At 33.1% G+C, this 12,923-nt stretch overlaps 1 protein-coding gene and 1 long non-coding RNA gene across 10 annotated transcripts in view; one reads left to right on the forward strand and one right to left on the reverse strand.

The window, feature by feature from the left end:
* The window catches only part of LOC112043609 (protein unc-80 homolog), a 42,991-nt gene extending 35,473 nt beyond the window's left edge, over positions 1 to 7,518 (reverse strand). For 7 of the 9 annotated variants that reach the window (XM_024079096.2, XM_024079099.2, XM_024079097.2 and 4 more), the window contains exons 1-9: positions 7,336 to 7,518; positions 6,191 to 6,352; positions 4,873 to 4,899; positions 3,568 to 3,588; positions 3,122 to 3,267; positions 2,477 to 2,642; positions 1,996 to 2,212; positions 1,528 to 1,715; positions 980 to 1,140 (exon numbers count right to left, since the gene is read on the reverse strand). In XM_024079096.2, coding sequence (XP_023934864.2) covers positions 980 to 1,140; positions 1,528 to 1,715; positions 1,996 to 2,212; positions 2,477 to 2,642; positions 3,122 to 3,267; positions 3,568 to 3,588; positions 4,873 to 4,899; positions 6,191 to 6,328 — 1,064 coding nt within the window. In that variant the 5' untranslated portion in view covers positions 6,329 to 6,352; positions 7,336 to 7,518. The remainder of the gene's footprint in view (positions 1 to 979; positions 1,141 to 1,527; positions 1,716 to 1,995; positions 2,213 to 2,476; positions 2,643 to 3,121; positions 3,268 to 3,567; positions 3,589 to 4,872; positions 4,900 to 6,190; positions 6,353 to 7,335) is intronic. The other 2 variants (XM_024079103.2, XM_024079102.2) reach the window with 2 other exon arrangements.
* Positions 7,519 to 9,711: 2,193 nt separating this feature from the next.
* On the forward strand, positions 9,712 to 12,699 carry LOC128198424 (uncharacterized). Its single transcript, XR_008251142.1, has 4 exons — positions 9,712 to 9,894; positions 10,579 to 10,692; positions 11,268 to 11,447; positions 12,338 to 12,699. It is a non-coding gene; the product is annotated as an uncharacterized LOC128198424 (long non-coding RNA).
* The last annotated feature ends 224 nt before the right edge of the window (positions 12,700 to 12,923 follow it).

The raw sequence follows: 12,923 nt of genomic DNA on the forward strand, positions 1-12,923 counted from the left end.
AAAAACCAATATCATTATTAAGATATTAGCGAGGCCATGGTGATGAAGAAATGATTTTCTCTATTCAACCAGGATTAATTGGAGATGTGGGCTTCCAGATACTTTTCCTTGTCTGGGCATAACCTCTCAGAAAAATTAACCATTTCTGGTTATCAAGTTTCACAGCCTCTTTTAGGGCTAATGAAGGTATCATATTAGTAATTTGTTTATTGTTTCTAGATACAGCTGACAAACAGCTATGTTAGTTGTTGGGTAAAAATAAATTTTTATACTGAGTGATATTTAAGCTTATTTTTAACTAGCAAAACCTTGCGGTTTCACCAGCTTAGTTCCTATTTCCATGGGAATGCAGGTATAACATTTAGTTTATATTAGTCTCTCAGAATGAGAGGAGTTAGCTTAATTGTCCACCACGCTGGCCCATTGAAAATTGTCAGACTTTACACACATAGAGAATTAAGAAAATTCTCAGGTATGCAGGTTTCCTCGCGATATTTTTCTATCACTGTTTGAGACACGCGTGATATTTAATTTCTTAAAATGCACATAACTGAAAAGTTGGTGATAGTTGATTGATTGGCCGAATCTACGCCCTCTGAATTGAAGTCAGAGGTCATCTACGTGATATGATGTGTATTGTTTAAGTATATTTATTTATTTATTTATTTATTATTTATTATCTACATCTACTGAGATATCATGGCTCTCTATTCGCTACATCTATACTAATATTATAAAGCTGAAGAGTTTGTTTGTTTGTTTGTTTGTTTGATTAAACGCGCTAATCTCAGGAACTACTGGTTCGATTTGAAAAATTCTTTTAGTGTTAGATAGTCCATTTATTGAGAAAGGCTATATATTATCCCAGTATTCCCACGGGAACGGTAACTACGCGGGTGAAACCGCGCGGCATCAGCTAGTACAAAAATATAATTAGTGTGCATTATTAAAATTCAATGTAGGTATTTTAAAGACTTACCTCATTTTAGTGATTTGTGGTAATGGTTTTATACCAGGCAGAGTGGGTTTTGTGGGATCTGTTTTTCGGAGTTGAAATATGCTGGGATCAGCTGCATACACTGTGTAGGTACCTCTATTTACGCCGCTATAATTCTGTTCTGACGGTAGGCGGTATATAAACTGCAAAGACAATTTGTTTACACTTTGTATTATGTATTTTAGGGTCCATCCATCTATACATAGAATCCATTCAAACGAATGTATGCATGTGTTTTCATAATCGTTATCGGAGAAAGGGAGTGTTAAACAATTGTCAAGGAATTCCTTAACCCTACATCTATTGGTCACAAGTCTTGGACTTTGCTCGAAGATTTCTTTCTGCCATGTGATGGACCCAGCACCCGCACAATGAAATCATGGATTGCTAAGATATTCATCTCGTATATTTTGAAACATTCTATATAAGCACATAGACATAGAGGAACCATAGGGTTCAACAAATAAGTCAATTAAATTGGTTGAGTATAAAGAATTGTTATTTATGGGTAATCAATATTAAATATTTACCACATGCTCCTCTTCTGTACTAGAGCTCTCTTCTGGGATGGTCTCTGGGAAAACAGTATCTTTAGGTGATGACAGCCAAGGTTCTTCTTCAGTACTCGCTTGTTTCGACGGTGCTTCAGATTGCGATACTGATACATTCTGACTTGGGGGGCTGCCATTTACTGCACTTTCTTCTTTTGAAAATTTACCTAATAAATATAAAATAAAAATATTTTTAAAATTACAACTAATCACTTTACATCAATTGCTTGTATGCAAATATAAACATAGACTATATTATATTATATGTGTACTTTGCATAACACATATATAAAACAAATTTATTTCGCTGTTTATCAGCCTTTCTCGATCAGTGTTGGTAAGGTAATTCTAATAGGTCTCTTGGTATTTTTCATTTCATTAGAGTCAATTTTGAGATTTGGTTTTAAAATTCTTTACAAATAAACAAGATAAGGATAAAATACTTACGACCCATGAATATATCCCCCTGTTGTGGTCTTTTTGAATACTTTCCACCAAGCGGCCTGGGTTTAGGTTTGACTAATGTGGTGAAGCAAGAAGCATCTGGGTGCCTAAACTCCCAAAGAGCTTGCCACAGCTTTAGTCCATTCTCTAACCTGTAGTTGCTAGTGAAATCTGACTCTTTTAAGTGCTGTGATATAGGTGCAAACAGAAACACAAACAGCTGAAACAAATATTTTTTTATTATATTATTGTCACTCACCATCAAGAGTGAAGCTAATTCTGGTTTGTAATATCAGTGTAGCTAGCATTTTACACTATCAAGTGTGAATTAAAAAAAGATAAGCTAAAGGATACTTTTTATATTTCAGGACTGACAGGACCAATTGTACAATTAGCTATGAAGTCTTTTTGATGAACCAATTTTCTTAGAAACATAGCCCTATTTATTAAAGCATCATTAGCTTAGAAATAGTATACAACTTACAGTCATTGCTGGCACAGAAAATAAATAGTGAAAGGGACTAGAGAAATATTTTCCAGTCTCATAGTCATTGTCAGCACATTCGTCAGAAGCATCAAGTAATATCCAATGTAAGGTGTACAGAAGTTTTGTTTCTATGTTGCCCAGGGTTTGCATATTGTCTTTTACTCTGAAAATTAATAAAACAAACTAGTAGCAGTAATTTGTCAAACCATTCTGGCAAAGTTGGTAATGAGTTATGTTTAGAGCTTTTTTTCACAAATTCTTTGTTTTATTTTGGTTTTAAATTAATTTCTTGGCCAAAAAGTATGCCTGTTTCATCATTTATCTCTATTCCAAAATTCATTAGTCAGTTCAGAAGTTCAGCTATGAAATAAAAACATACTGTCTGTAACCTTTTCACAGACTGACTTACTTGTATTGTCATCGTTGAGCACGAGTCTCTTCTCAGAATGAGAGGGGTTAGATCGATAGTCCGCCAAGCTGGCCCAATGCAGAGTGGCAGACTTCACACACGCAAAGAATTAAGAAAATTCTCTGGTATGCAGGTTTCTTCACAATGTTTTTCTTCACCATTTGAGACACATGATATTTAATTTCTTAAAATTATCTTACTTGTATAATTACTTAATATTAGCATGGATCTACCTGTTGTGAAGAAGGCCTGCTAAGGCATGCATCACATGTGGTAAGGCTGCTTGTATAAGTCGCCATCTTGGGATTGCCTCTATAGCATCAGTGAGATTAGTTGCCAGTCCAAAGCGAAGATTTTGCACTAACACTTTCTCAAAAGACTGGAAAGTAATTTAAAAATATTACATCTAAGTATGTAATAAATTAAAGTGAATAATGTCTAAAGAAATAAAACTATTACAGTATTTAATCTATTAAAATCACCTCTAGATTGGATTTCTTCTTTCAAATGCAGTATATTCACAAATTATATAGCAATGCAATAGTAGCTAAAATAGGTATATTTATGTACTTTTAAGCAAAGGCCTAATTATTCTTCAGTAATTAAATTTTAATTTAATATTGAATTAAGAATGATGATATATATAAAAAGTAAAATCTGAACATATTTTAGACATTACCTTGCAAGCTTCTTTTAATTCCTAAAGCGGAATGCATGAAAAAGATTACGTTAGGTGTCAGTAATTTATTAGTAGTAAGTATCAATGATAATATAAAATATCATAAAATTGTAAAAATGTTACTTTTAGAGCGTTAAAACTCGAAAATGAAATTTAAAATTTTCAACCGAAATATGTCTATTGTTTACAAATAAATAAACAACTACCTGTCAACTGTCAACAGTCAACGTCAACTTTATTTTGTCTTTAAACTTTCCTATAAGGAAAAGGCAAAGGTATTACACAGTACAGCCATGTCTTAGGTGTATTCATATTATTATAATTAAACATTACATGCAATTCAGTCGACTAGCGGACGTTTCAGGGCGGCGGTAGATGCGCGGCAGCATCAAAAGATACTGAAATACAGTTGTCTGACCCTCAGAATGAATTCGTCTCGTTTAGCGTCAACACACTAGGTCCGTGGGGCAGGAGCGCCCAGACTCTCCACAAGGATATTAGCAAACTTCTCAGGGAGGCAACAGGCGTCTCTCGGGCTAGTTTTCTTTTGCAAAGAATTTCAATCGCAATTCAATGCGGAAATGCGTGACGTGAAATATTTTTAGTTTTAACTATTAGTTTCAATTTGTTTTAATTTTATACATTTAGTTAATTTATTTTAATGTTTGCCTATTTTAATACTTAAGTTGTACGTTTTGTGTTTTAATAAAACCTTATCACACTTTTATATAGTCCATCGTCCGTCGTTCTTCTGAATCGAGTCATGTAATGTATAATTAAGGCAAAGGCAACCTTTAAAAACACTCTTTGCTCAACCACCGCTTCCAAGGAGTAGAGTAAGTATATACTTCTCTTGTGCACCTTTACAGAACTATATTGAATAAAATGCATTCTATAAAACTCTAAAATACAGCAAATCAATGAAAATTAAATAAAAGCTACCTCTAGGTTTTCCCGCCGAACTCCTGATAAGTCAAACATTGGAAAATAATATGTCATTGGCACTGTTTAAAAAATAAAACGTTATATGGATCTAGATTTTAGTTTATTTGAAAATAAAGTAGCTACATTTGTTCTACAGTAGTGGTAGAATAGAAAATATTATTATTCAAAACCTTAAGGATTCATGCACTTTAAGGCTAAAGGAATACATGTGTAATATATAATATATAATGTGATAAGTTCTCATAATAAACAAGCTAAATTAACAATTTTTCGCTATTGTATATTACCACAAACAAAATTCTATTTAAATAGTTTTAAATAATAAGGAAAGCACAAAACTCTTATTATTTACAAACTTACATGATGTCCCGGAGCTCGTTGACAGAACTGCACACAACAAATACACACAATATGCGTTACAGCTGTATGTACAAACATCACATTGACAAAACATTTAGAAAGTCCCTATATTTATTGATAGATATATAGAGATGATGCAAAATATTTAGTGGATGCCACCAGTAGCGTAGCGTGGACTAATCTAAACGTGAACGAATCGCATCATAGCACATATCTTTCAGTATTTATTTAATTGTGAAAAACGTGCTCAATAAATGTATGTTTTTGCAGACTACAAAACACGCCAATAACTCGGATTTCCCAAGTAGACAACTGGTAGTATTTTCTAAATTTAACAATAACTACGGTTAATAAGTAAAGTAAATTACGGTTACCATAATAAAATTGTTCTTTAAGAAACAGTTTCATTATTTTCATTGAATATTTCTTTTCCAAATATTTATCACTTTCTGTTTTAATGCTGCAGCTTTTTGAAGGTTATAGCAAAACCCATCTTGAAAGGTCTCGTGAGGCCCTTTTAGTATATATTTAGGGCACCTTTTGGTGCAAGGCTGTAGCCGAGGAACGCTGCGTAGACTAGCCTAGCTACACTACTGGATGCTACATTTCAAAATTACTGTAGGTATGTATATTTACAAGAATTATGTAGTATATAAATATAAACAATAATAAGCAACTTATTGATATTTAAAAATTTTTAATAGTGTTCTGTTTTGTATTTATATTTTGTAATAGCATTGTAATAATTTAATAAATAATTAAATTATAGACATAGTAAATTAAATAAATAACTCATATATAGTAATTGCATCATGTACTTATATATAATATGTATATGTCGGTAGATATAGTAAAGTTTCAAAGGTAAACTATTTATTTTGTTTTTAAATAAATATTAATGAAAGCATAATATGTTGAACGTGCGAAAACACTCAACATTTTCAGGATTGTAGGCAGGAATATATATGTACAACGTACGTATATAATTTTATAACGGTTCTACGTATTAGGTATTGTAATTAAATTAAGTTTTAATAAAGATTAATTAGGGGGTTGGTAGATAAGCTAAAAGTAGGTCGTAGAAAAAATCTGAAATACTTTTAGTAGATAGGGTGTGTTAATTTTGCCACACTTTTCTTTGATGCTCTGCTCCTATTTATTGTTATTAAATTATTGGAATGGAAGGTAAAGGTTAGGTTTAGATATGTATAATATATTTGATTTTAAAAATACACAGTTATTAAAAACAAAGTGGTCGGACTCATCACCGAGAGGTTCGATATGGCAAATATTCTGTTAAAAAAAATATTTTACTAACCATGCACGCCGAATCATGAACTTTTCCAAATCTTGGTCGCATAAAAGGCGTCGTTTGCCTCCATAGAAATATTTGTACGGCGATTGGAACGATGTCGTCATTGTTGGTGTCGTCGTCGGATAAATCTTTCATTTTCATTTTCAGAAATCAAAGTAATGGACCCTAGAGCAATAGTAATAGTTAAAGTACTCGTATTTATAAATTAAATAGGCATCATTACATTTTTTAAAATTGTTTAAAGATAAATTTAAGATTGTTTAGTTCCTTTTGTAAGGTAGCTAGGTATTAGGTCTCTGGCCCACGTATAATGCTTTGTTAAAGGAATTTATTTTCCAAACATATGAGTACATACAGCAAACCGAAATACAGCATACGGAAATATGGCATAAAAAACATACGAGTACATACAGCAGAACGTAGATCCTCCTCCTTTTCGTTAGTCGGTTAAAGTCGGTTAAAAAACCGGACAAGTGTGAGGTGAACTCGTGTGAGCCTATTCACGTGAATACTAAACTTATAATTTTAAAAATAATATTTGAGATGTTCATAACTTTCATTTGATATGCATATTTCACACATAATTAAGCATCTTGCCCTCCTATAGATACATTAAAAATTTAAAGGTTTCAAATTTTTCTTGTAATGTATAAGAAGTGAGCTAATTTCGGTATATCTTTTCAAAATTAAACACAATTTTCACCTACCAAAACCAAAATCATTAAGGAAGTAAATACATACAACTTATTGAGAAAAGCGATATACCTACCTACCTACCTATCAATTAATTTATTCGTACATTTTATGGGTAAGTCGATCTATTATTGAGATCGACATTATTGAGAAATACAAGTAAAAATCCAGAATTTGTACCGGGATGATGAAATAATAATTTATAGAATAATAAAAAATCATCAACTTCTAATCCACCGTAGTCATATTTGTAAAGGTATTAAATAGGTAAATACTAATTATACATCATGTAGGGGAATCTTAAATGTACTTGAACATAAAAATGTTCATTTGAAACCTAAGTAAATGATGCGTATTTTTTTTTCAATTGGTAAAGTTGTCTACTACAGAGATAGACAACCCAATTAGCAATTATTCATTTATATTATTTTATATAAATAAATAAGCATACTTACTGTAAAACAAATAAAATCAGGTTCAAACTAATTTCGAAAACTAAATACGTATCCATTATTAGGTAAACAACCGCGGTTTTGTTGCTGAGAAAAGACGCACTTGCAAAATTAGGTCACAAAGGAAGGCTTTTTTTCCAGGGGTTGAACGTTTAGTACGTAACTACGCGGGGCGGACTGATGCTACGTGCCGGGAGGCTCGCCTGAGAGTGAGGCTTTGCGCATTCGCTACGAGACGAGGAGCTAGGGTTAACACTTTTATGTTATAGACATGCCAATGTATAAGTTTAAGCAATGTAATAAAATAGCAAGCAGTACAATTGCTTTTATCTTCACATGAGTATAAAATAATTTTATGTACTTACCTAATAATAATTACAGAGCAACTGTTAAGTATTTCACAGCAGAACCTGCCTTACGAACCGGTAGTCTTTACAAATAGTTGAACTTGACGTTCTGAATTAGGTACATACATATAAAAAATATTTTCCAGTAGGTTCATAATCGAACTCAAGACCTAATCTAAAGTAAGCAATTAGTTAGGTAATAAATATTATTAACTACTCGTAATATCGATTTCATGTTTATTTAGTAGTATAGTATAGACTTTTTGTGACAGTAGCAGACAGTAGCAGTAGCCGTCTGGTGAAATACTACCATGCCTATTTTTGCCGGTAATATTCATTGTTGTGTTTCAATGAAGAGTTCGATACCGGACAGATGAGTCACATTCAGGTAGGTAAAGCTTAAAATTTACACTTAAGATTAATAGTCGTCAGATAGTGACAACCCTACAAAGATTTTATTGATTTGTGCGCATATAGATGTGAAACAGCAGCCTCTCGTTGTCATAGCAACGGCAATATGGCAGCCTCACCGGTCCAGCCTAGGTAAAGTTCGTTACAATATTTTGACCAGGCCCTGAAATGGGTTGAGTGGGCATTATATGTCCGCACTCTGCTCAAAGTTTTAAAAAAAGAATGCTGAGTATTCTGGATGTTGCCAAGAGTTTTGTTGGTCTAATTTTTTTTATACCCACCCCCTTCAATATCGTGTAAATGTTGAGCACGAGTTTCCTCTCAGAATTAGAGGGCTCATAGCACCACCTAATTTGGCAGCACTGCAGACTGGCAGAATTTATACATACAGAATTAAGTCTTGATTGATCTTTCTTGAATTCATTGAACTGAGACACGTGATACTTAGAAATTAATTAATTTGTAACGAAACACGGCCAATACTCACGTGATACAACATTGTAGTATGGCCGATTAGTTTCGAACTCATATTGCTCATGACTAAGGGCCCCGTATTTATTCATTGCTACTGTCTCGTTGGTCCAGTGGCTAGCCGTTAGCCTATATGACTTCGGATCACGAGGTTCTGGATTCTAGTTCCATGTCGAGTTATGAAATACTGAGTCAGGAAGCAGCAGTGGAGCCGTGAAAAGCACGCTAAGCAGAGACCGACACTCTCGTTCCTTAGAAGCCAAGACCGACTGCTTAACGTACTCGTCGAGGCATGGAGGAGTGACATCACCAACTTCCCAACTCCGTGATGAATCGAATAGATCGGATACCAACGGAAATTTTCTTATAAGAAAGAATAACTCAGTAGGTAATTCATAGCTCGATAGGTTTCGAACCCTTGACCTCGTGATCAAACCATAAATGCTAATCACTGGACTAACGAGACAGGCCTAGGCTTGGTAGTGGTTTAAAGAACACTAAACATTTCATTACGATAATTGGTTAATATATGGCCAGTAAAGGCAATAGAATTAACAATGTAGCTTTATGTTCACAAGGCGGCAGGCAATTTATAAATAGAGTCCAATAAGGTGTGGCGGCACTTACATTTCCTACTTTATAGATTGTTTTCCATTGACTGTCTACGTACAATATGAAAACAATTTTCGTTCAACAAAAGCGTTAATAGTAAGCAATTAAGCATACATAACTAGGTACTTAAAGCCTGTGTTATTAATTTATGATAAATATAGCTGATTTAATTATATACTTACATAATATAATGTATAAGCACACCCAGACCCTTTTTTCACCAACCCCTTTCAATGGGTTGAATTTTAAAAATTCTTGAATTACATTACATTTTGCATTTTTTTCATTGCGTAGTTTCATCAAAAAATATGGACATACAGACAGACCAGAAATCAAAAATAATATTTTAGGCTTCAGTATCGATTGACCTATATTTTTTTAAAATATCTTCAATGTACATAATTCTACCTGTTAGGTAGGACAGTTTATTATAAGTGTACATTCATAACTGTCAGTCGTTTTTTTTTTTAATTTGAACTTTTAAGTTTTTAGTATATTATAGCTGTTAATATGGCAAATATCTGTACTCTGTAGGTAATATTCGTTGGTAAACAAAACGATGCAATACGAAATTTCATCAGCCATAAATTTTCTTAGTACAATCGAGAAACTGGCTAAAATAGTTTGAGGCCAAAGATTACTGTAGCGATTGGCTGGGCGGTACAGAAATAGAAGCTGTGTTTTTGAATGAAGCTTTAAGTAAACTCCGCTTTAGTCATTGGTAGGTAACATCGAATAAGTATATATAAATTATAATTGTTGGGTAAATTATAATTCAAAGACTTTCCGTGCCTTAGATAACACGATAATTTTACTAACCGGGTCTAAGCTCTAAACTTCGCGCAACATATACTCAGAGGCACAATTCTCCGCCCACTTTAATATATTCGCGTCATATTAAAGAGGGCGGATAATTGTGCCTCTAAATACCTATGTATCATTAAGGATAGGTACCTATTGCTCTTAATAATAATTTAATTTATCATTTCAATCACCTAGGCACATAATACCATTATTATCCAAGTAGTAAATTATGGCTAATGCTAATTTATACTTAGCTAATTTATAATTTATACTTACTTACTTATTTTACCTTATGCTAATTTATAGCCATTGTTGTATGCATAGATTTACGAGTCGGTAGAGAGGTTAAATCAACTATAAATATAAAGAAAAAATATTATTTGATGGTAAAATACCTTATTAGAGATCATTCTCTATTAGAACTGGCATGGGACTGTCATCTCGAAGTATATAAAACTTTGAAATTATTATGTAAGTAATTTGAAATAAATGTGACATAATTCTTATTAATACCTACAGAAAATGACAAGGGGTAATTAAACTTTTAATTTAAGATTAAAAATAAATAAATATATTAAAGTAATTGGTAATATTGTTGTAGAGATTGAAAATCCAGAAGGCGATCCTGGATGCCTTGCAGCTGTGCTGGCGGTGAGTTTGATAAGCCAGGTACTAGACGAGGCCTCAATTATTGCCAATGCTGCTAGAGATTCAGGTAAGTCCTTAATGCACACTTCAATTTAATGACTACCTAAGTTATAAGCTTCGGCTCTACCCTTTAACCTCAGAATACAGAAAACACCAGAAACCACGTTCAGGCGTCATTATAAGGCACTCATGGTGTCCAAAAATTGCACGTCAGTCGTCAACACGGCATACACAGAGTGACTAATCGCTTGTTCGTGAAATTAAACCAGAAAAGAGTATTTTCAACGGTTTCCTATGCGCGATCATATCTTTTAAAAGCGAGTTTTCTTTATTCTGAGCCTTTAACCTGCCGAAAAACTTCATTCTTACATTTTAAAGCTAGATCAAAGAACTGATAGACGTTGGAAACCCAAAGTGGCGACCAGAAGCGCTTCAGAAAGCTCAGTGTTGGCCCACTCCTCACTAGTCGGGGAGACGACTGGTTGCAAGTCCATACAAGAGGCTTATGTCCAGCAGTGTCCTTTAGATGATAATCATATTGCTGATGAAGATTAGATACCTATTTCAGTTCTTTGGATATATTCTGCTGTTATAAAATAAGATGATCCTAAACGTAGTGGTTATTTAATGAATTAATTTAAGGTCTACACTGGCAATACATATCAAGCTTAAAAAAGTTACGTAGTCCCCATTTGAACGTTCAACATTATGACGAAGATATGACTTTTACGACGGTATCAAACGGCGACACCCAATATCTAAACGATAACATCGAAAATCTATTAAATACTATTGTCACGTCTACACCAGAACAACCAATTGGTAAACAGAATTTTGATTTGTATACAAAAGTTGATTATTTTGTAAGTGCCGTAGGCTCCTTAATGGGACCTCAGGGGCGTCAAAGGGGGGTTTGGGCAGAGCATATTGTGTTTTTAACTCCCAACGCAAAAAGAAGGGAGATATATGTTTGACGTGTCTGTCTATCTGCCAGTCTGTCTGTAGCATCATAGCTCCCGAACGGATGAAGCGATTTGAATTTAGTTTTTTCGTATTAAAGGTGAATAATGTGCGAGTGCAATTTGACATGTTTGATGAAAATCAGTTGAGCCGTTTAAAAGTTGTGGGATGTGAAAGTGGGGAATGATAACCGAATGTATGCAAACATACTCGAGTGGGGTCTCATATGAAAGAGAACTGAAAGCAAATATTGATAACTTGATCGAGAGTGTAATTAATAATTGGATGTCCTTCGGGGGTTTTCAAAATTTTCAATTTTATGTTATTGTTTCATCTGAAATTATTAAACACAGATTTTTATACAGACATTTTTACACAGAGTTATATACTATAGCTTCTGATTGTAAACTAAAATATATCAATGTTTTCTAATTCCATGCATGCATTATTTAAGTTGATACGCACCTAATAAAAAAATCTGATTGATTTGTAAACGATGAAGACTTGGTAAACTTGTACATTTGAATACTACATGTGTGTAGTGTAGTTTATGATCTATTTGATTAGATAAATTATTGTGACCTGGCCTGAGCGGCCTGTTTAACTGGTGGCATTTTTTTTGTGCATGGAGAAATCTGCGTTGGATTTCAGTTTGTGCCTGTTCGTTTGTTCGTAAAATAATTTATACTTATATTATCATTTTAATGTATGCGCCTATAGACTCCTTGTAAATAATATTAATATTTTTACAGCTCTGGCCAGGCAATTTAGGAACGATTCAAATATGATAATAGGTCAAGGTGATGAAGAATTTGATGTGGTAAGTGAAGTGATAGGTATCTCCGTAACTATTGGCCTATATCCAATAGGTTCAGACATTTCTTTTATTCACTTATTAATAGACACTTAGGTTCATGTACCTAAGCTAGTTGTTTGTTTTTATTTTTTGCCGGTGCCTTTTCATTTTTTTAATTTTAATATTCTGTGTTTCTCTGATTTTAATTCTAATTTGTAATCATGTTTTTCGGTTTAATTTTAGTCTGCTTTTCTGTATTTCTATACTAAGTGTATTGTGTACCTGGACTCTGGCCTGTAATAAAATTATTTTATTTTATTTATTATTGCAGGTTTAGTCACGGTCGTATAATGTCGTAGCACATATTAATTTTAGTTTTTAATATAATAATGCCTTAGTTACCTTATGTGTCTTGGTACTTATGGTAATAGGGATATTTTTAGTTATACATAAAATAAAGTGTTTATTGTTTTTCTCTTTTATAATAATTATTTAATAGGAATAAAGAAACAAACAAGTTTTTTCTTGAAGTGGATTTTATT

Source organism: Bicyclus anynana, chromosome 10 (assembly GCF_947172395.1).
Source record: "Bicyclus anynana chromosome 10, ilBicAnyn1.1, whole genome shotgun sequence".
In the NCBI taxonomy this organism is placed as follows: domain Eukaryota; kingdom Metazoa; phylum Arthropoda; class Insecta; order Lepidoptera; family Nymphalidae; genus Bicyclus; species Bicyclus anynana.